We start from the raw sequence: 22,346 nt of genomic DNA on the forward strand, positions 1-22,346 counted from the left end.
CTCATCAGGGCAAACCTGGTGCCTTTACCTTTGTTTTGTTTTCCTCGGATCTTCTTAAAAGCCTGACTCGAATTCAGTCTAAAGCTCCTCCTCCTGCCCTCCCCACCACCAAAAAAAAAACCACACACCACACCCCTACCCATGCACAACTACTTTAATCAGTCTCTGAAGCCTTTGGCTGAGCCCGGGGTTGGCGCAACCACGCTTGGCGGGGAAGCAAAAGCGCGGGGAGAATTTATCGCTCTACAATTTTCTTACACGCCCCCCGCCCCGCCGAGTCGCTTTTCGCTCAAGAAAATATCTAAAATACATACATATATATATATATAAATATATATATTTTTTAAAAATACTTTCTCACCCCAGCCGCGCTTCCAACTCCCGGAGAGACACTGGGCGGGCGGACCGGCCTGGAAAGCGACCGCTGGGCGGAGCCACCCCTGCAAAAAGCCTGACAGGACGGGCCGGTGCAGCCACAGGAATCCTGACTAGCCCAGCAGTCGGAGGCGGCGGCGGCAGTATGGAGCGCGCTCCGCCGGTTTTCGATAAGCCCAAGGTGAGTGAGCAGCCGGTGTGAGCTCTGACTAGGCGCTTCTCCTGGACGCCGAGGAGCCGGTGCTTCTTCGGCGGGGAGTTGGAGTCGCTAAAGCCCACTGAGAGACCCCCGCTAGTCTTCCCTTGAAGCTGGGGGGCTTGCCTTTCTGCTCTCCGGTGATTCGCAGAGTGCCGGGGGCTTATTTCTTTGTAATTGGAGAACTGCTTCAGTTACCCTTGCTTCCCCTGCCTGAGCCCACTCCCCGGCTCCTATTTTCCTCGTTGCTAATCAGTCACCGACCCGCCTTTCGCTAAAAATGCAGCTCAAGGCTCAAAGCGACTGGATAAAACGCTCCCTTTGTAAGGACCCTGTAGTCCCTATTCAGGGTAGAGTAGAGGCTGCTGGATGACTGGATGGAACTGAGCTTTTAGATGTTGTCCTCAACTTACAACAGTCCATGTAGTGGACCGTTCAACACGGCACTGTAAAAAAAGTGACTTACAACTGTTTTTCAAACTTAATGACAGTTGCAGCATCCTCTTGGTCATGTAGCAAAAATCAGACGCTTGGCAACTGACTCCCGATTTATGACGGTTCTGGGGTCATGTGATCACTTTATGCGGCCTTCTGACAAGCAAAGTCAATGGGGTAGCCAGATTTCACTTAACGGCAGTGATTCACTTAACAGCTGCGGCAAGAAAGGTTGTAAAATGGGGCAAAATTTGCTTAACAAATGTCTCACTTAGCAACAGAAATTTTAGACTCAATTGTATTTGTAAATCAAGGACTACCTGTACTGGCTGGCTCCATCCAATAATGTCTGAATCAGGTAATCCAAATTACACTTGATTGTCGCCAACCTAAGTCATGGTTTCCCATCCTTTTGACAACAGCGCCTTAAGATTGCTGTCTCATCCTGTCTTAATTATCCCAAATTGCTTACATTATAAATTTCACCCTTTGACAGTTCATCTCTTTCCTGTCTTCATTGCCTCTATTATTTTTCTGCTATCACTTCCCACAGTTATCCATCATTTTATTCTGTTGCGGTTTCTTGTTTCATCAGTAATTCTGCCTGTTTAATTAAAGAACTATCTTTATCATGTGATCCCTAACCTTTGTCCAAGCGAGGTAGCAACATCTAGATGATTGTGGGTAATCGTCCTCTCCTAAGCTGGAGCTGTCTGTAATCAATTTTGAATGAGGCACCCCCTAGGAAATATGGTTATACATTAGACCGGGAGATTAAAAAGAAAATCCCACAAGGATATTGTGCATTGTTGACAAGATGACTGTGGTGTTGAAATTACCTGGAATGAAGGTACATTATCTTCATTCCAGGTAATTTGACATTATCTCCAGGCCTTATCTGAAAAACGCAAGTGAATGACAATGTTAAGTATTCACTTTTGAGGAAAACTGAATTCTTTTTGCCCATTGATACCTTAGTGTTTGACTAGACAATTACAAAACTGGTGTATCTTAAGAATTTTTGCATCTACATTTCACAGTGTAAATTTTATATACTCATACGATAGTCTAGTTTAGTAGCTTCTGTTACTGTACTCCACCTACTATCTCAATAGATCTTTCAAAAATAGATGTTTATATGCATTATCTGAACATTTTTTCTTATATTTATTTGCCACTCATCTCACAGTCCAAGGCAGCTCTGAGTCTTTTATTCTATTCATTTATCAAATTTGGAAACCACCTATCTCACTTGCAGAGCAACTCAGCAGTGTACAATTTAAACAGAAAAAATGTAAATATATTCCCACAGGGGGCAGTTAAGACAGAAATAGAATAATAAAAACAAAGTTAAAAAGGCAGTGGAGGCCTTCAAGGCGCTAACAAACCTCACGGCTACGTGTTCCTCTTTGAGCCCCAAGTGAATTGGCAGAACCAAATCTTCAAACATTTCTGAACAGCCAGGAGAATGGGGGCCCACCTCATCTCTGGGAGGGGGAGAATGTTCCAAAGAGTGGGGACAATGGCAGAGCAGTCTGGCCTCCTGGACCCCCACCAGTAAAAATTCTTTAACTGATGGAGTTCACAGCATACCCTCCCTGCCTAACCGGGTGGGATGGGCTGATATAGTGGGCTAAAGACGGTTTTGCAGATCAATCCAGAACTTGAACTGAGTTCCTAGTCAAATCATATAACAATAAAATACTTCATAGTCCTTTCATGTTGGCTGAAATAGTTGACAGCTTTTACATCTACACTTATACGGCATTATATTTTTCTTTGCCATATATATGGTTCTAATCCATATAGTGCCTTACTGATAAAGTTGAAACCATTTGCTTGAAACTGCTTAATTATTTTCAAACAGGTTTTTGTGAAACTAATGGAATTATTTAACAAAAATCAAGAACATCTGAGTTTTATAAAATAAGTTTTAGCTCTGATCTTATTTAAATCTAATGTAATTTTGAATGAGAGAACATTATTCCAGGATATAGGATGTTATGTTATGGCAGAAAGATGTTATTGATATAATTTGCTTTGTCATAATGAATAATAAAGTTGAAAATAGATTTTATTTTTGATATTTAATGCTTTGTGGAATGCATGAACTGTTATATTGATTTTATCTGTTTTAACCCAGGTTATGGACTTGGCTATTCTAGAGAACCACTTCTAGTGGCTAAAATGTTGGACTAGCAACAGGGAAACTCAAGTTCTAATCCTGCCTTAGATACAGAAGCCAGCTGGGCAAGTTTGGGCAAATCAACCTTTCTTTCAGCCCCAGGGAACCCTAACTCAATGGCAAACCACTTCTGAAAATGTTAACAAGGAAATTGCAGAGGCTTGTCCCTGTGCTTGACTCAAAGAAAATTTAAAAAAAAAGAATTCTCAGAATTGCTGATGTATCCTAGAAACAAAAAAGTACTGCCTCACTCAGACTTAGCAATATCATATAGAAAATTCTTGATAATTATGAACAGACAAAATATATAAACATTGGTATTTCCTGCAGAGTTAACTGGGAGGGGCAAAAGGGCCAAAGGGATACATGCTACTATAGATTGAAGTCTTGTCTCTATGCATCCAGTCTACAGTTACACCTCCCATTTACACTCTACCTCCCCTACCCTTGTTTTAGAGATGCTCTGATCACTTCATGTATTTAGCTAAAATATCTAAGCATATTATTAATCTTTGGCCCCATATTGGTTCATAGAAAAATTCATTAACTGCCAGCAATTGAATCATGAAAATCATATACTGAAACTTTCAAACTTGTTTTAAGATAGGTAGTTTTTTCCCTTAGGAAACTGACTTTCTTAGAATGCTAAATATGTGGTACACGGCACAAATTGTAAAAATTTTATTTTGGTGATTTTAATGCAAATGGGCACTATAAAATGATTTGTGGGAGAAGAAGAATGAAAATATTATATCTTCTGCCCTTATTTTACGCTGCAGCTCTGTTCGTTCTTTATATTTCTCTAAGCAGAGACTTTGGTTTTTGTTTTTTTGTTTCAATTCCATTTTAAACATTAGACACATTTTCAGTTGCTGATCAGTTCAAAAGACAATTAACTCTAAAGTGTATTCTGAGTGTATGTTCTGCAAACAAACTTTTCCTACAGTCTGTAGAAGGAATTGTGATGTAATGGAACTTCTGAATAATTTTCTCCCAATTCCTCTTCTTTCTTACAGTTCCCAGACTACTGTCTTTATCTTTCCAAAGTATCTCCAAATCCCAACAGTAATTTTTGAACAATTATAATGTTGAAAGGTAAAGGTAAAGGTTCCCCTCACACATACGTGCTAGTTGTTGCCGACTCTAGGGGGCGGTGCTCATCTCCATTTCAAAGCCGAAGAGCCAGCGCTGTCTGAAGACGTCTCCGTGGTCATGTGGCCGGCATGACTCAACGCCAAAGGCGCACGGAACGCTGTTACCTTTCCACCAAAGGTGGTCCCTATTTTTTCTACTTGCATTTTTACGTGCTTTCGAAACTGCTAGGTTGGCAGAAGCTGGGACTAGTAACGGGAGCTCATCCCGTTACACAGCAGCACTAGGGATTCGAGAATGTCAAATTCCCATTGCAACGTTGAAATTACCCCATTAGCAGAACAAATTAGCAGTTCAAAGGAATTCTGAATTCAAGTTTATACTGTTTGTGTCAGGGGTCCCCAACCCCTGGTCCGTGGACCGGCACCAGTCCGTGGCATGCCAGTAACTGGGCCGCACAAACAAGCAAAGCCCCATCTGCAGGATGCAAAACCATGCCCCCTCCGATCCGCAGAAAAACTGCTCCATGGAACCGGTCTCTGTTGCTCAAAGGTTGGAGTCCACCGGTTTATGTCATATATTCTTTTTAATTTGAAACCAAGCCTTTTCAGGAAAAATAAATGGTAGCTAAATCTTTTTCCTGTATGAAAGTAAACTGAGTTAAAATCTTGTGCATGCATAATTAAATATTTTAAAGTTTTCCTCACTCTGTTACACTAGTCCCTTGGTGAATAAACAGACCTAAACTATTTGCCTCTTCCATCACATTATTTTTGTGTGCTGTGAGACTTAGTTGTCCTCTTTTGATGAACTAAGGACTTGAGTCTGTAGTAAAAATGTTCTATCTAATTTCTAATTTAAAAAGAACAAATCAATCTCAACCTATGGATTCTAACTCATTTGGGAAAAGGTGATCATTTTTGCTTATGTGTTTGGTACATCAGCTTTATGTAAAGAAGCATTATAGGACTGGTAATGATATTATGAGGTCAAATAAATCACCAGTCTTGTGGTATGAGTACAGTGAATATTAGACAAGATATACTCTTGTTCATCCATTAAATAACATTCCAGAAAAATGCACTCTAATGCAGTGGTCTCCAACCTTTCTGGCTTTCTGGATGGGAAGGGCGGGAATCGGGCCACAGAAGTAGCAGGTGAGGCATGTGTGTGCACAGCTCCTCTTGCGCGAGTGATGAGTGAGCACGCATGCAGCTTTCTTTGCACAAGTGGTGGGAACATGTGCCTGCCACTTGCACAAATGAAGCTGCACACTTGCTCACCAGTCACTTGTGCAAGTGGAGTTGCACGCGCATGCTTGCTTGCCCATCGCTTCCTCAGCCCAATTCCAAACAGGGTTGGGGACCCCTGCTCTAGTGATAGCCCAAAATTTTACATGTATAACTAGAAGTCACTCCCTGGTGGACTTTATGAAACTTAGTCCCAAGTAAATGTACAAAAAAATACAGCCAGAAATTTTGTATCTTTTCCTTCCATTGGAAAACAATGAATGAAACGAGTGGTGTCACATTTATTTAATTTAGTTTCCTAACTTTGAAATGTGCAATCACCCATTCATTTGTAGAGAGATCAAATAACTGGGCAATTCATCTATTCAAAAAAGTACAATATTTCTCACCTTTTTGTTAGAAGAATAAAATATACAAAAACGTCATATACTATTGAACTGAATGTTCTCTCTAAAAATTAGTGTTCAAGCAGACTCATGACAATTTGCTGGGCAGGCTAGTGGGATCATATTGCTTGGAAGCTCTACTTTAATTAATTAGAAACAATGCTGCGTCAGTATTCCAGTTAATTGATGAAATTTTCCTGATTCTAGTTATAAAAAGACTGGATGTAATTCTTATTCAGTGGAACTGAACGAGTGTCAAGCTCCATTAGAAACTGGATATGCATTCAGTTATAGACTGATTGTGGGCTTGTTACTCTACTAATATCTTTCAAGCAGAACAGTAACATGTTGTGTAGAATTAGTATTGTTTAACTTGACAGATTTGGCTTGGCTTCCTCAATACTATGGCAATGTATGAAATAACAGACATGGTTTATATGTAAGATATCTATGTCTTATATGTAAATTAACTTTCTATATGTCTGATGAGCATGTACCGTATATACTCGAGTATAAGCCGAGTTTTTCAGCACGTTTTTTGTGCTGAAAAACGTCCCCTCGGCTTATACTCGAGTATATACGGCTTATACTCGAGTTTTTTTTTTTTTCGTTTTTTTCACATTATACCGGCCGGCGCGAACTTGGCGGGCTTTTGCTTTAGCTGGGAAGCCCTGCCGGTGCAGTGAGAGGGCGGGCGGGAGCCGCCAGCCTTCTCGGCCGAGGGAGGGTTTCGCCGACCGGTAGGTGCCTCATTTCCCACCCTCGGCTTATACTCGAGTCCCCAGTTTACCCCAGTTTTTGGGGTAAAATTGGGGACCTCGGCTTATACTCGGATCGGCTTATATTCGAGTATATACGGTAATAAAGCCATGGTGGCCTAATGGTTAAAGTGCTGGCCTAGAAGCCAGGAGAGTGTGAGTTGTAGTCCCAACCAGCTGGGTGACTTAGTAAACAAACTCAAAAGTACATCTCATTCATATGAGGTCATTGGATTATAACTGAGAAGTTAGAAGCTAGCTGGAAAGCCTAATGATAATTCCATTAGTAAATTCAAGAATTTGCTTACAATGCTGCCTATTTGCTGATAGTTAATAACTAGTACAGGTTTTTATTTGGTGATCAGAAGAAACATGATCTTAAATTCCTATTCACTTAATATTTAGAAAGGCCCATTCATTTACTATAAAATGCGATACGTGCAAAACTTTTTTTAATAATTCGTTGTAGGAAATCGAGGAATGTCAAAAGTACTGCTTGTATCATTTGCATGCTACATTTTTCTCTCACACAATTTATACACCATTGCATAGTTTTTCTTTTTAGCTATATATCCTTTTAATTTTGGAAATTCTTTTTATTTTTTTGACATAACAAAAATTCTAATTTGTACATGTTAATCTGAAATCTTTTGAAACAGATCTTTTCCCAGAAGCTTTCTTCATAATTCTGAATTCTGTATATTTTATTATGCCTTTGGCACTGTTATGAAAAATCATTTCTATCATTGCTAGTCCCGCCATTTATAGAAAATTAATATAACAGTTGTCCTCAACTTGCCACCAGAAATGGGACTAGTATTTCCATCATAAATCGTAAATCAGCTCATCATGTGACCAGACCTGATTTTACTACCATTTTTATCATGACTATAAGTAAATTGTGTAGTTGTTAAGAAAACTGGCTTCCCCAATTGATGTAGCTGCAACTAGTTGTAAATGCAAGCTACTTGCTAAATATCCAAATTGTGATAACGTAACGGTGAGGCTGTTGCAATGGTCATAATCCAATTTTGTGAAATCCAATTTTTTTTACTACTGGTTCAGTGGGCGTGGTATGGCTTGGTGGGCATGGCAGGAGAAGGATATTGCAAAATCCCCATTCCCTCCCCACTCCTGGGGGAAGGATTTTGCAAAATCTCCATTCCCACCCCACTCTGGGGGCAGCCAAAGGTGGTATTTGCCGGTTTTCTGGACTACTCAAAATTTCTGCTTCTAGTTCTCCAGAACCTGCTGGATTTCACCCCTGCTTCAAGGACAGGTGGTAAATTAATTTTCCTGAGGCCCTCATAACTTTGAACTGTTGTTAAATGAGCAGTCATAAGTGAAGGACCACTTGTAATAGGAAAACAAGAATTCATCTGAATTGGATGTTATTTACATATTCATCAGAATATTTTCTCTAGTCTGCAAATACTCTGTGTACAAGTGAAAGGAATGAAAAGAGGGAAAAAGACATTTTGTCAATAATGTATGTCACTAAAGCTGTCTTCATATTAGTACAAGATGACAGATAATAAAATATAGTATGTCAATTCTTCAATTACAGGATCAATTTGGGTACATATATCATCTTGATTTAGTGAACAGGTACTTCACATAATTATTGTATGAATGAAGCTTGGATCACATATTTTGAGTTCCTCAGGGCATTCAAAATGCAATAAATAATGACATATTGGTACAAAGGAGACGCAATGGCTCAGCAGTCAAAGGCACTGAGCTTGTCAGCTGGAATGCTTGAGGGCCTGGGTTTGAGACCCAAGCACTGTGCAACAGGGTGAGTTTCCATTACTTGTCCCAGCTCCTGCCCACCTAGCAATTTGAAAGCATACAGATGTGAGTAAATAAATAGGTTTGGTGAGAAGGTAACAGAAGGTAACCTGTGCCATGTAGTTATGCTGGTCATATGACTGTGGAAATGTCTTCGGACAACACTGACTTCATTAGCTAACAAATGGAGATGAACATCTCCCCACTACAGTTAGACGGGGAGCACCTTTACCTTTTATTGGATTCTAAGATCTTTCACAGAATATAGGTACTGTTGCATCTTCAGTTACACATTATTTTTCCCTTGTAATGAATAGTCATGGATAGTTGTCAGACTCTGTTCAGAACAGAGGTCTCCAACCTTGGCAACTTTAAGCCTGGCGGACTTCTTTAAACTTTAAGCTTTGCTGGCTGGGGGATTCTGGGAGTTGAAGTCCGCCAGACTTAAAGTTGCCAAGGTTGGAGACCTCTGGTTCAGAACACCTCAGCAGAAGCAAGGCAGTTTATGTGTATGTACGTCAGGGATTTTTGTTATTGTTTTGTTGTTTTGAACTTGAAATTTTCTGTGTTGTTTCACAAGGTTATTTGAATTTTCATCAAATTTTAAAACGGCTTGCATTTGGTTGAAGGGGAGGGAGAACACATTTGTTATAAGGGAGTAAAAATGCAGATGGATGTGAAAATTAGATGGCTAATTTACAGTAGATTTATATAACTTTTTATCTCTTGCAGGTTGAACTTCATGTCCACTTGGATGGAGCCATTAAGCCAGAAACTATTCTACACTTTGGCAAGTAAGTTAACAACTCTGGGTCTTCTTTTTTTAAAAAAAAATAACCAGGCCATTGGTACTTCATCATTAATCAATATTGTTTGCAGACTGTTTCTCAATTATTCTGTTTAAATTTAAAAAGGGAAACATTTTGACTTTAATCCCACTTCTTATGTAAATGATTTATGAATTTAGAAGTAAAATTCCATATAGCTAGAACAAGCAAGTTTTATTTCAGGAAGTAAATCAATGGTGTAATCATAGTTATATTTACTCATTTGTATAATCGGCTTAAAAGTGGGCAGCACAGTTGTACCATCATGGTTCCCATCATATCAATAATCTCTTCTATCATTTTCTCAGATTTGATCCCAGGAAGATAGATGAAGGGACACAGTAGCTCAGTGGCTAAGATGCTGAGCTTGTCAATCAGAAGGTCAGCAATTCAGCAGTTCAAATCCCTAGCACCGCATAACGGAGTGAGCTCTCGTTACTTGTCCCAGCTTCTGCCAACCTAGCAGTTCGAAAGCATGTAAAAAATGCAAGTAGAAAAATAGAGACCACTTTGGTGGAAAGGTAACAGCGCTCCATGCACCTTTGGCATTTAGTCATGCCGGATAACATCTTCAGAAAGCGCTGGCTCTTCGGCTTAGAAACAGAGATGAGCACCACCCTCTAGAGCCGGAAATGACTAGCACACATGTGCGAGAGGAACCTTTACCTTAAAGATAAATGGAAAAAACTGAAAGTTAGGAACGAATAGGATACAAAAACCTGGGATCTTATCCCATTACTATATCTGACTGTTTTAAAACTTCTGAACATGAAAAATTGTTTAAAAGCTACAGGACATTTACGAATAAAACAGATTGTATCACAAAATTTTGGCAAAATGCTAGAAAAATGGAAAACGGTGAGAACAGGGCTTATATCCCAGTAGAAGCTGTTGCATAATAATATAATTTCAGTAACTAAAAAGTTACTACCCCAATGGAAATTTATGCTGCTGTGTAAGGCTTAGAAATTCCTGTTTATGAGTTAATAGTAAGACAGTTTCGTTTATTAAAGTGTTTCATGGCACAAGGAAATGGGACAATAGAATTGGTATTAAGATTCAGGAAACATCTGATGTGCATAGATACAATTTATCAACAAAGTTATACCAAGAAAAGAAATATGTATTTTATTGGATGTTTCATTTTTCAGGTTAGAAGTTAGCTGGAGATATATTAAAAAGTATTATATAATGGTTAGCCAAGACTATTTGACTATTCAGGTTTTTTATCAGCATATTCACTCACAAAAAAAATGACTGTTCAAAACTAATCCTAAATTAATTTCAACAGTTGATGTACAAACTTTTTAAAATTCCTAGGAAAAGAGGAATACGTCTCCCTGCAGATACTGTAGACGGCCTTCTGAAACAAATTAGTTATGATAAACCAGAATCTCTCACTAGTTTTCTTCAAAAGTTTCATTTGTACATGCCAGCTATTGCGTAAGTGAAATAATTTGTTCAAATTTACTTATTGTAAAAAAGATTTTCAGTATCTAAAAACTGGTATTCATTTTGCTAAGTTAGCAATCTGTTACGTCATGCTTATCCTTTTTTTTTACCTGCCTGTATTAACTTATGGGTGTGTTATGTATTTGTATTTATGCATTCTCTCTCTCTCTCCCTCCCTCCCTCTCCCTCCCTCCCACCCTCCCTCACACACACACACTCTAATTTGCTTCTTTAAAATCAATGTCATTGTTCCAATTAAGAGAACATTAATCTACTGTATATGACTCACTGGTAAATGATAATCCTCTATACTTATCAATTACCAAGTAAGCAGAATAGTTTTGAAGGGCGTGTAAAAATTATCTAGTTCTTGAAACCATGTGTCTTCAAGAGATTTCTTAAGATCAGCACAATGTGCTGTCAGCACAACTTGCTGTGATCTTGAGATTAGTGCAGTCTTAAAATTGGATGCTGCTCCTTATACATTTTCTTGCTTTAATGTATGTAATGTCCTAATTTGTATTGCTAGAGAAATATCCTCCTATAACAATATGTTTGGGATTTTATTTTCTTTTAGTTTTATCACATCTTTATTATTTTTATAAGCAACTCAGGGCAGCGAACAGAACTAATACTCCTTCCTCCTCCTTTTTTCTCTACAAGTCTGGAATTAACCACATGAAAAGTTTATGTTACATGGCATTTTTATCTGTGTTATATTGTTATAGAAAAGCAGAGGAATATTTTTGTCTTTAAACTTTGAACTAAACGATGGTGGGATTTTGGTTAAGGAGAATTGAAGTCACAAGTTCACAGCTGTCACTATATACAATTGGTTCCCATATGGACAGTGAATCTTCAACAAATTGTGCTCTTGGCTTAAGAATCCAAATAAATTCATATAGCAGGTATATTAGTATAGATTGGCTCCAAAGTGCATACCGTAGCGTTTTATTCTTGCTAGAAGATATGATTACAAATTATGGATAGCAAACAGGAAAATATACTTTGCATTTATATAGAGTAGGAGTAGGCAATCTGGTGTCCTCCAGATATTTGGACTTTAATCTCCACGGTCCTTATCTTTGATCAGGCTGACTGGGGTTGATGGGTTTAAAATCCACAATCAGTTGAGAGAACCATCTTTCCTGATAGACAGCATTTCAAACATTTAAAGTGCTCCCCATGCTTACTCGGGGATACATTTCTGTTGAAGAAGAAGTTGTGAGGATATGCAGTTTTTATTGAATAAGTTCAGCCAAAACTGTATATGTTTGTATTTTCTATCTGAAGCTTCCATGGTATTTGAATCCGTCTGTGCTCTTTTAATTTGTAATTATTTCTTAAAGTTGAGTTTAGCATTCATAGGCTAGAAAGTTTAAGACAATCTTTTGGGGAGGGGTTGAAGAAGAAAACCCAGGTAGTTAGGCAGTCTTTGTTGTATTCATTCACAGATTAAGAGCAAAATGAAGAAATGGCAGGTCTAATCGGTAGGAGAAATAGCATTTTGATAAGAGCTAGTTTGTCTGCATTAAATCAAGTTAGATAGAACACTAGATAATGTTTTTTGGGTTTCATTTATAAGTTTTTCCCCTGATACCAACTTGTATCATGATTTTCAGCCAATTAAAGTCTGTTACATCTGTATGGAGCAACTATTTCTGAAACCTAGGTTTTAATACTAGTTTAAAATATAAAGGTAAAGGTTCCCCTTGCACATATGTGCTAGTCATTCCCGACTCTAGGGGGCGGTGCTCATCTCCATTTCAAAACTGAAGAGGCAGTGCTGTCTGAATATGTCTCCGTGGTCATGTGGCTGGCATGACTAAACACCAAAGGCACACAGAACGCTGTTACCTTCCCACCAAAGGTGGTCCCTATTTTTCTACTTGTATTTTTTATGTGCTTTCAAACTTCTAGATTGGCAGAAGCTGGGACAAGTAACGGGAGCTCACCCCATTGTGCGGCACTAGGGATTCGAACCGCTGAACTGCCAACCTTTCGATCGACAAGCTCAGCGTTTTAGCCACTGAGCCACCGTTTCCCTATAATATTTGTTTATAATAAACGAATTATGACTTTTTGAGAATCCAGACCTAAGATGAGAAATTGAGGGTAGAAAGGAGATGAGAGAGGAAACACATGACTGTGAATCTCATACAAAAAGAAAAAATCAAAGTCATGTATTTTGTTATTTTTTGGACTAACACTAGCACTGGGTACTAATGCTAATAATGATTTAGATGAGGCATAGTGTTGTGGCCTGTCAGCGCCGGCCCCTCCAGCAGCCAAATCAGATGAGGAGGAGGTGTGGGAGTCAGGATCAGCATCAAGGCAACCTGAGAGCAACCTGAGGGGGAAGAGGAAGTGGAGCTGGCAGAGAGAGAGACAGGCGGAGCCTGGGCCATCCATCAGCCCTCAGATGGCGAGTCAACAGCCCCAGGTCTGGAGGAGGCTGATGAGGAAGAGGAGGAACCGTTGGGTCCACTTCCTGACATGCGGATGCGGAGAAGGCAGAGGAGAAGAAGGCAGTGGAAATCCATGGGCCGATCCTTGGGAAGGAAGAGCCACTGCTGCTAGCGAAGCCCCACCCTAGTTCTGGGGATAAAAGGCAGGGGGCGGAGATGAATAGATGTGGCAGACAACTATTCATCTTCTGACTTGTTAGCCTGTGGTGAGAGAGAAACTTTTTGCCCAGGCTGCAGGCGCTCCTAATAAAAGAATTTTTGAGTTAATTTCAGAGAGTTTGTTGTATTTGGGGAGCTGTGTCAGAACACGTAGTATTTAAAAAATGTGAAGAATGAATGGCCTATTTCTTTGGGGTCCATAAATCTCTTGGCATTCCATACATTGCTTGTTTTAATATTGACATTGTTGGCTCATTTTTCTCCCCAAAGTACTGATTTGAAACAGTCTCATAGATTTTGGATGCCATTCTTAGAATTTACGCAATCATAAGTGACAGGTTTTAATGGATAGTAAAAGAACATTGGCAGTACAAAATGTCCTGTTTCCAGATCAGAATTGATGCAAGGAATATCGCCAGTAATTTCTGATTATCCATTTGTGTGTTGCTCTTTTGCACAGCTAGAATTAAACCTATTTTTATTCAATTCTAAGCACATGTGACTTGTGACCTGTACATGTGTTAGAGGAAAATTATTGAACTTGGATGCAAAAAGGACTGGAAAGATTCTATGTTTCAGCTAACTGGAAATTTAAATATTCTGAACTTTCCCATTAACTGAATCTATTTAGTTCATGTTCAAATAAGAAAAATATTTTCCCTGCATAATTTTGTAAATATAGCTTATTGCATCACATTTTGGGGATTGAATCTGAATCAGAATCTTGGTTTTTTTGTATGATTTTTATTATATACTACCAAATTTGAAAATTTGAAAAGCCAGAATATTGGGAGGGGGAGTTATGCTGTTGTTTTGGTTGGGGACACATTAGAGTTGTAAACAGTATGTTGCAAGTTTAGATCTTTCTTTCCTGGGACTCTTACAGTTCTGCAGATCCATGTTTTACAGACCTGAATTAGCTAAGTCTATTATAAAACAAGCTTTTTTATTTGCAGAGGTGACCGAGAAGCTATACGAAAAATTGCTTATGAATTTGTGGAAATGAAAGCAAAGGAAGGTGTGATCTATGTTGAGGTGAGGTACTGCCCTCATCTTCTTGCCAATTGTGGAGTAGATCCTATCCCATGGGACCAGAAAAAGTGAGTTATTGTTTAAAATGCATAAGATAGCGCTTCCTTTTCTTGGCAATTTCCTAATGTACTTCATCTCACAGAATTCCCCAGCTAGCATGGCAGTTGCTGAGAGGTTTGGGAATATAAATTCACATCCCTGGAAACACAAATAAAAATATATAAATTACAGTATTCTAAGAGGAACAATTAAATATTACTGGATGGCAGGTGAATATGCAGTTTTGTGACGAATGGCACACTGTATTTGCATTCAGTGAACATGCAGTAGTGATGTTGACAGTATAATGAGTGCATATCTTTTAATTTTTCATAGTATATAAGAGATTAATATACAGTTACATAGTTCACTAAAAGGTGGACATTTCTTTACTATTTTGTTCTTCTGGTTCAGTTCTTCTGATTCTTCTGATTCAGTTCTTCTGATTAACAGTTCTGTAATTTCCATAAATAATTTGTTTTATCATTTTGCAGAAAATGACAAACAAAAAATATAAACACAATGCAACTAAGATTAAGCATTTTATGCTCCAATCTTGTGAACTTCTTTTAGCTATAAATATTGCTCCATGTATTGATGCATGATATTATGATATTAATATCTTATTAATATCACTGGAATGTATTTTATGGCTTTACTGTCCAGTTTAAATCTAGTACTTTAAAGGATGGTTCATGCTTCAAATTTCTCACTTTGTGGGATCAATAATCAGAATAACTGAATAATAGAGTTGGAAGGGACTTTGGTCTTCTAGAGATCTTCTAGTCCAACCCCCGGCTGAAGCAGAAGAGTCTATAAACGTGATGGCGAACCTATGGCATGCGTGCCACAGGTGGCATGCATAGCCATATTGGTGGGCACGCAAGCTCAGCTCTGGCACGCCAGCTGATTCTTGAACCTTTTGGGCCCACCGGCAGTATGGAAACAGGCTGTTTCCTACCTCCAGAGGACCTGGGGGGGTGGGGAAGGCCCATTTTTCACTGTCTCCAGGCTTCAGGGCCTTTCAAGGAGGCTGGGAGGGTGAAAACGACCTTCCCCCCCCCTCCAGAGGCCGGAAACAGCCCATTTGCCGACTTTCGGTCCCACTGGAAGTCGGCAAACGGGCTGTTTCCGATCTCTGGAGGGCCTCCAGGGGGTTGGGGAAGGTCGTTTTTGCCCTCCCCAGCTTCCTAGAAAGATTCTGAAGCCTGGAGACAGCGAAAAACAGACCTACCAGGCCCAACCTGCCATTGTGTGCCAAAAGCGGGGGGAGTGGGGGGTCGCGCGCACATGCATGTGGCCCATAGAATTATGGGTGTGGGCATGTGCGCAACTCCCCCCCACTCCCCCTACTTTTGGCACATGATGGCAAAAAGATTAGCCATTACTGGCCTGTAATATTTCAGACAAATGGCTGTCCAGTCTCTTTTTAAAAGCCTCCAGTTACATTTGAAGGCAAACCCTTCCACTGGTTAATTGTTCTCAGTGCTAGGAAATTTCTCCTTAGTTCTAGGTTGCTTCTCTCCTTTTTTTCTTGTCTTGCCTTCTGGCCATTATGTATAAAATTACGTAGTAAATTGACCCTTCTGGAGAACTTTACAACACTTACATTTGTTTAGATGGAACTGTGAAGCATTATTTAACAACTAACTGCAAACTTAATTCTCAAACCAGTTTTGTAGGAAAACTTCTTGAAAGGTTAAAGGAGTCTAGAAGATTTACTGCCCATGTTTGTTGCAAATTCCTGCCAAGGCAGCCTGGCATGCTATATTTTGTTGTTAATTGGCTTATCTGAAATGTGAGTGCTGTCTCCATGTAGAAAAGAAACTATTCGCCCTATAATAAGGAAGGTTAAATAAAGCTGAATAACATTAGTAATATGATTATTAATATATATTATGTATAAATGTTAATAAACAATTTCATAACAATTAATAATCTAATATATATAATACACTGATTATTTGTTTTACACAGGGGAGATGTTACTCCAGACGATGTAGTTAGATCTGTTAATCAAGGATTAAAAGAGGGAGAAAAGGATTTCAACATCAAAGTCAAGTCTATTCTCTGCTGCATGCGCAACCAGCCATGTAATGTATAAGAGTTTACTGATAGTGCTGCTCTCTCTGTTTTTTTCTCTGTCTTCCTCCCTCCTCACATTCAGTGTTCAGATTTAAATCTTTCTGTAATTTATCAAAAGAATATTATTTATCCCTAGTTGAGATAAAAGCAAGATTTCATAATGCAATATTGAAAATGATACCTCATATATCAACATAAAAGTTGTGATTAATGTTTAGGACTGTAGTTGCTCTGCAGTTACAATTGTCTGTGAGTTCTGCTCACATAACTGCAACATGTGGTTTCAAACTCCCAAACCCCTTAAGCTTCAGGACTTTTTAAGGACTCCTTACAGTCATTTGCTAACGAGATGGGTGGCATTTAAATTTAATAAACAAATAAATTTGGAACCTACTTGGGGGTGTTTCCACATTAAAAGGTATGCACGATGTAAAAGAGTTTTGTGAATAAAACAAATGGCTCTGAACTGAAATAAGCACCTTAGTTGCTCCAGGTTTCAGCTGGGATGTTGTGAGATGAATAGGACAAGGCTCTTTGTGCTTTTCTCCTCTCACCTCCACATGCCTGTGTGCTGACACACCCGCAGATCTTTACACCACTTTTTCCCAAAGTGCTATGGTAGACAAATTTAGCCATTGATAAATAACTTACTTACTCATCATCTCCATTCTTAATTCAGGCATAGCATATCCAACTAGCCAACCCATCCATCTACTCAATTTAGACCTTAGAAACAGTGGCTAGGGGATGGTGGTGAAAGAAAGCTAATGGGAAGGCCAATGCCATGTGGCTGCTGTAATATATCCAACTGGTCAATTGTCTGTCCCCTGATCTTCCCAGTGATTTCTTTTCTCCATAACACTTCCCATGACCTTGCCTTTCCCCCCCCCCCCAACATCTCTATCCTAAAACACATTTGTTGGAACACATTCATTTGAGGCTCTTGTCTGAACAAAAGGCATGCTTTGGAATATAGCCAGTTTACTTGGTGCTTCTATGTAGCAATGGGTTATTTTTTAAGAAACTTGACGTTGCTCCTTAAAAGCTCTAATAGATAAATTAGTTGTGCCCGTATAACTCAATTCAATATATCTAATGATTGCAATGATAATCCTGCTGGATGCTGGTACACCAACCTTTCAGAATTAGATTGTCAGTGTGAAAGTTTTGGAAATCCAGGACAGGATTAATACAATCTATTTAGTGGAAAAAAGAAATTCCTATCTTTCTTGTTTGTAAAGATGGAAGTTTCAGTGATTGGAGTGAAGAATTTTAATGAACTAATTTTTATTTCTCAGAGTCACATTATTTTCTTATTTGATTGTTGCTATAACCCTACGTCTGCTCCAGTTATTCAGAACTGCAATTGGGCAGTAGTAGTTGCACTTTTATATAACAGTATATAGTAAAACTCCCAAAAATGTTTTCTCTAGAGAATATTTTCTCCAGCTCAGATAATTATTTAATAGTAATGTGTTCCTTTTAATACAGGCTTGCATTTGTATAGTGAGCTACTATCAATCTCATGATCATTTATAAATGGTCTGTAGACTATAGTCAATAATTTATATTTTAGTCAATAATTTATATTGGCTGCAATACTTTCTGTAATACTGTATATTTTTTATTTTATAATTAGATATTATATGAACTGCTTTGTTATTTGGTTAGCTTCTGTTTTAGAATATTGGTGAAATAATTTTTAACTGAAGATTAAACAATGTGAGAAAATTTATATTTGTTACTTTAAAATTATATATAAAACTTCTTCATACATTAATAACCTTTCAGTAGAGAAAAAGTTAAGTTTTGACAACAGTGCATAAGTTTGGATATATAGACTATAGTTGACTCTATCTTGTATGTACCAAACCTGCACAGCATGCAAAACAGTGTGCCACAATTATGAATCTGTGTCCTTGGCTTGATTGTGCACTTTCCTTGAACAATTATCTAGTTAGAAATTCTAGGAAGTAGTAAAAGGTAATACTTTTACACTGTAGCATAGTTTATGGAGAGTCCTCAAACTCTTCTAGAAATTTCTATAATCATTCTAAAATGATAAAAACTAACCAGAAATAAACAATGTATCTTAAACATTGTAATTATTTGTGGCCATTCTGCTATTTACAACATCTGCTTGATCGCCACAGAAGCTGTCAAAGGGAAAGTCAACAAAATAATGTCATTTATGTGTAACCATTTTTGATTAATGATTACAAGTCTTAAAGCAAGACCTTCGATTCTGCCAATTTTTTTTTATAATGACCCTTATTTATGTTTTTCTTTTCAGGCTGGTCTCCAGAAATTGTGGAACTGTGTAAGAAGTATTGGAACGATACAGTGGTTGCTATAGACTTAGCTGGAGATGAATCGGTTATTGCGGCCTGTTCAGACCACCGAAAAGCTTACGAAGTATGTTCAGTTTTATAATCGTGCTCTTATTTTCAGCAACATTTAATGCTCCAAATCATTGTTCAGAACAAAATTTCTACTTCCCATGTGAAATACTAGAATACAATATCCAAATTTCAATTACAAGTAATGTTTCAGCCTCAAATGGAAAAATCTCTGCTTAAAACTCTGAGGAAAGGACTTATATGGTCACTCCTCTGTTTTAGATTTTCCTTCTATTTATGCCTCTTACCGATACGTTTTAGAGTTGTGTTTGTTTAAAAATGATTTGGAAGAAATCCTTTGGCTCTCACATACCGTTACGCTCTTTTGTTCCTTGAAACAGCCTGACTTTTCCAGATTTCGGCAGAGCCTGAAAAAAAGCTGTACTGTTTTTTTGTCACATTACTTTTAATGAATCGATTTTTCTTCCTTTTCCAAGTCTGCATAGCCTTAGTACATATATCATCAGTAAGAACCTGGGACAAACATAATCTTTGAATTGGAAGAAGTAGGGGTTTTTATTCAAAATTACTTTCCCACATTTGAGGGTAACCTATTTCTCATTAGCCAATCTCTTCTAAGTAAAGATTATTCAGGGTGAGACAGCCATCCTGGCTGTCCCATTCAAAACACTTCCTTGTGTGGCCTTCATGGCATACAGTATCCTGTGTTTATTTCCTGTAGAGAAAAGTTGAATTACATGTTAATTTTTATTTATTAGTTTCCAAAAGTACTAAAAATATCAATCTTCTTTCTTTTTCATTCTAATGTGCTGATATTTTCTGCCATGACTATCAAATTTAGAAGCAGGAGACCGTGAGTTCAAGGCCCACATTAGCCAGGAAAGCCAGTTGGCTGCCTCTGGGCCAGTCACTCACTCTCAGCCCAATCCATTTTACAGGATTGTTGTTGTGAGGAAAATAGACCTCAACTTACAACAGTTCATTTAGTGACCACTCAAAGTTAACAGTGGGACTGAAACCAGTGACTTACGGTTGTTTTTCACACTGAAATTGGAATAGGGGAACAACATTTGGGGAGATGCTGTCTGCTTCATTTCAGAAAAGTTTCTTTAGAAACCGTTCTACACAAGCCCTCTTGAGTGGTGGTAAAATCCATACAATTTCAAACAGTTCAGTATTTGAACCATTTCTATTTCATCCTTTTAGTTTTTAATCAGGAAAGGCTTCAAGGTCACTTAGAATCCATTTCCTTGTATTTACAATCTAAAAAGACATGATATTAATGAAACATAATGGGCTCTGAGAAGGGAAATAGAACTGTATTTGAATCAAAATTACAGGTTTTCTGATCCCAGTTGCTTTCAAAACAATTCAAATTGCTGGTTTTCTAGCTGAGCTGAGAAAAGATCCAGCTTACTTTCTCTTCTGCTTGGGTGGGGGGTTGGACTAGATGACCTATATGGCCCCTTCTGTCAGAATATTCATGACTGGGAAGACATGGTAACAAGGTCAGCCAATTAATAGGCATAGCAACTAAGTCAGCCGATTGGGAGCTGAGACAGATTGGAGCTAGGGCGTGTCTTAGTCTGCAGCTTCTGAGTCTGTAAAAAGAAACTGAAACCAGTGTGTGTGATCTTATCTGCTGATCTAAGTTGAAATGAAACTGAATCTGCTGTTGGTGTTGTAAACTTACTTTATGTATTATTGTGTATATAAAGAAGTTAATGAATCCAGATGAATCAGTTATCTACGTGTGCTTCTGGATTTGATTTTTGCAAGAAACTCTGACACCTTCCAACTCTGTTATTGGTTAATCTTCCCTTCCCACTCTTCGGCTTGGACAACAGGGAAGAGACAAACCAGTGACTATCCCAAGAGTTTGTGTCTCTTAATACAAAATTGCCTGTATTTATGAAGAATTTTAAATTGCACTAGTGAGCCTTACTGAAGACTACACAAATAGATTTAGAAACAAGTTTTGATTTAAATCAATATTTGTCTGGCTTTTACATCTAATTGAATTAAATATTTTTCCTCATTTTTCATTAAGACTGTTCAGTTTGAATTAACCATAGTTCTCAATTAAGTGCCAAAATTCAATAAGCTCATTACAATTTGTGAAAAAATGGGTGGTATATATTTTGCCTTAGAATATTTTTAACAGTATCTTGGAAGGATGCAATAATGCACCAATCAGAGAGTACAAAAAATGCTTATACATCTACTGTATATTTTCCTGCAACCGACATTGTTCATAATAATGTTTCTAGCTTATTGATGACAGAGAAGCTCGGAAATATTGTGCCAGATGATCGTCAAATAGCAGTAGTAATTCCGCTACGATTACCTGGGTTTCTGTGTATTGATACTACAGTAGTATAACTTCTTTATGTATCTTATTAAGCAATTGGTAATTTTTAAAAAATGATATTTCTTAATATATACAGTGTGTGCTTGCATGGGCTTTTATAACTAATCTTATTCTTGGTATCTGTTCTTAAGTATAGGTATATCTAAGAATATGATTGGCTTTAAAATTCATGCATAAAATATTACTATAATGCACACACACACACACACACACACACACACACACACACACGGTGCACCAAAAAACTGACCCCATAGAAAGTTCATTATGTAAATTACATTAAATATTTGAATTCATTGCTGGTTATTTAAATACTTCCTGACTTGTTTGATGCATTATCTTTGAACATTCCTAAGAGAAATAACTATTTTTTCTTTTAAAAAAATTAATAAAAAATAATATAGTGGCCTATGGAGCCTGGTTTTTGGTACGTGTGTATACTTACATATGTACATTTAAATGTGTCTCTGTGTGTGAAACTCAACTAAAACATATCAACATTCTAAACTTTGCATTCATTTTAATAATCATTTTTCCTCTTTAAGAGCAAAAAGAGTTCTAAGTAGGATTTATTTGTTTGGCAATTCCATGTTCACCACCAACAAAATATGAAATAGCAGATTCCTTCCTCAAAAAATGTGTTGTCTTCTTTAACAATAGCAAATTACAGTTTCTATTTCCTGTTTCTCAGGAAGCTGAAAGATGTGGTATTCATCGGACTGTTCATGCCGGAGAGGTTGGAACATCCCAAGTCATCAAAGAGGTAGGAAATTGTTCCATAGAAATTGGGTGTCATCTGGAAAGCTGCCAGGGAAAACTAATGTAGAAAATGGTAAAATCCTGTGAGGGGACTGCTTAACAAAAAAAAATATTTCCAATTTATTTCAGAAGAGGTAAAAGATAAGAAGTAATTTAAATACTCCTTTTGTTATAGCATCAGTAATTAGGATAGTTTTGTAAACTGTCTTATCCTCCAATAAATTCCATCTTTTTCCCAAATTGTTTCTTAATCATTAATTAAGTAGTACCTCTTCATTTCCATTCATTATTCTACTTACTAATAAAATTCTGCTTTAATTTCTTTT

The 22,346-nt window shown here is 37.8% G+C and overlaps 1 protein-coding gene and 1 long non-coding RNA gene across 6 annotated transcripts in view; one reads left to right on the forward strand and one right to left on the reverse strand.

The window, feature by feature from the left end:
- LOC131193894 (uncharacterized) overlaps nt 1-487 on the reverse strand; it is a 30,854-nt gene extending 30,367 nt beyond the window's left edge. For 2 of the 3 annotated variants that reach the window (XR_009154047.1, XR_009154051.1), the window contains exon 1: nt 362-487. This is a non-coding gene — a long non-coding RNA (uncharacterized LOC131193894). The remainder of the gene's footprint in view (nt 1-361) is intronic. The other variant, XR_009154052.1, reaches the window with a different exon arrangement.
- Nucleotides 380-22,346, forward strand: part of ADA (adenosine deaminase) — a 31,592-nt gene continuing 9,625 nt past the window's right edge. The window contains exons 1-8 of one of the 3 annotated variants that reach the window (XM_058174293.1): nt 481-556; nt 9,201-9,262; nt 9,604-9,676; nt 10,616-10,738; nt 14,331-14,474; nt 16,423-16,538; nt 18,824-18,945; nt 21,953-22,024. In XM_058174293.1, coding sequence (XP_058030276.1) covers nt 9,624-9,676; nt 10,616-10,738; nt 14,331-14,474; nt 16,423-16,538; nt 18,824-18,945; nt 21,953-22,024 — 630 coding nt within the window. In that variant the 5' untranslated portion in view covers nt 481-556; nt 9,201-9,262; nt 9,604-9,623. Of the gene's footprint in view, nt 557-9,200; nt 9,263-9,603; nt 9,677-10,615; nt 10,739-14,330; nt 14,475-16,422; nt 16,539-18,823; nt 18,946-21,952; nt 22,025-22,346 lie in introns of all 3 variants that reach the window. The other 2 variants (XM_058174292.1, XM_058174294.1) reach the window with 2 other exon arrangements.

This window comes from Ahaetulla prasina, chromosome 3, assembly GCF_028640845.1.
Source record: "Ahaetulla prasina isolate Xishuangbanna chromosome 3, ASM2864084v1, whole genome shotgun sequence".
NCBI lineage: Eukaryota > Metazoa > Chordata > Lepidosauria > Squamata > Colubridae > Ahaetulla > Ahaetulla prasina.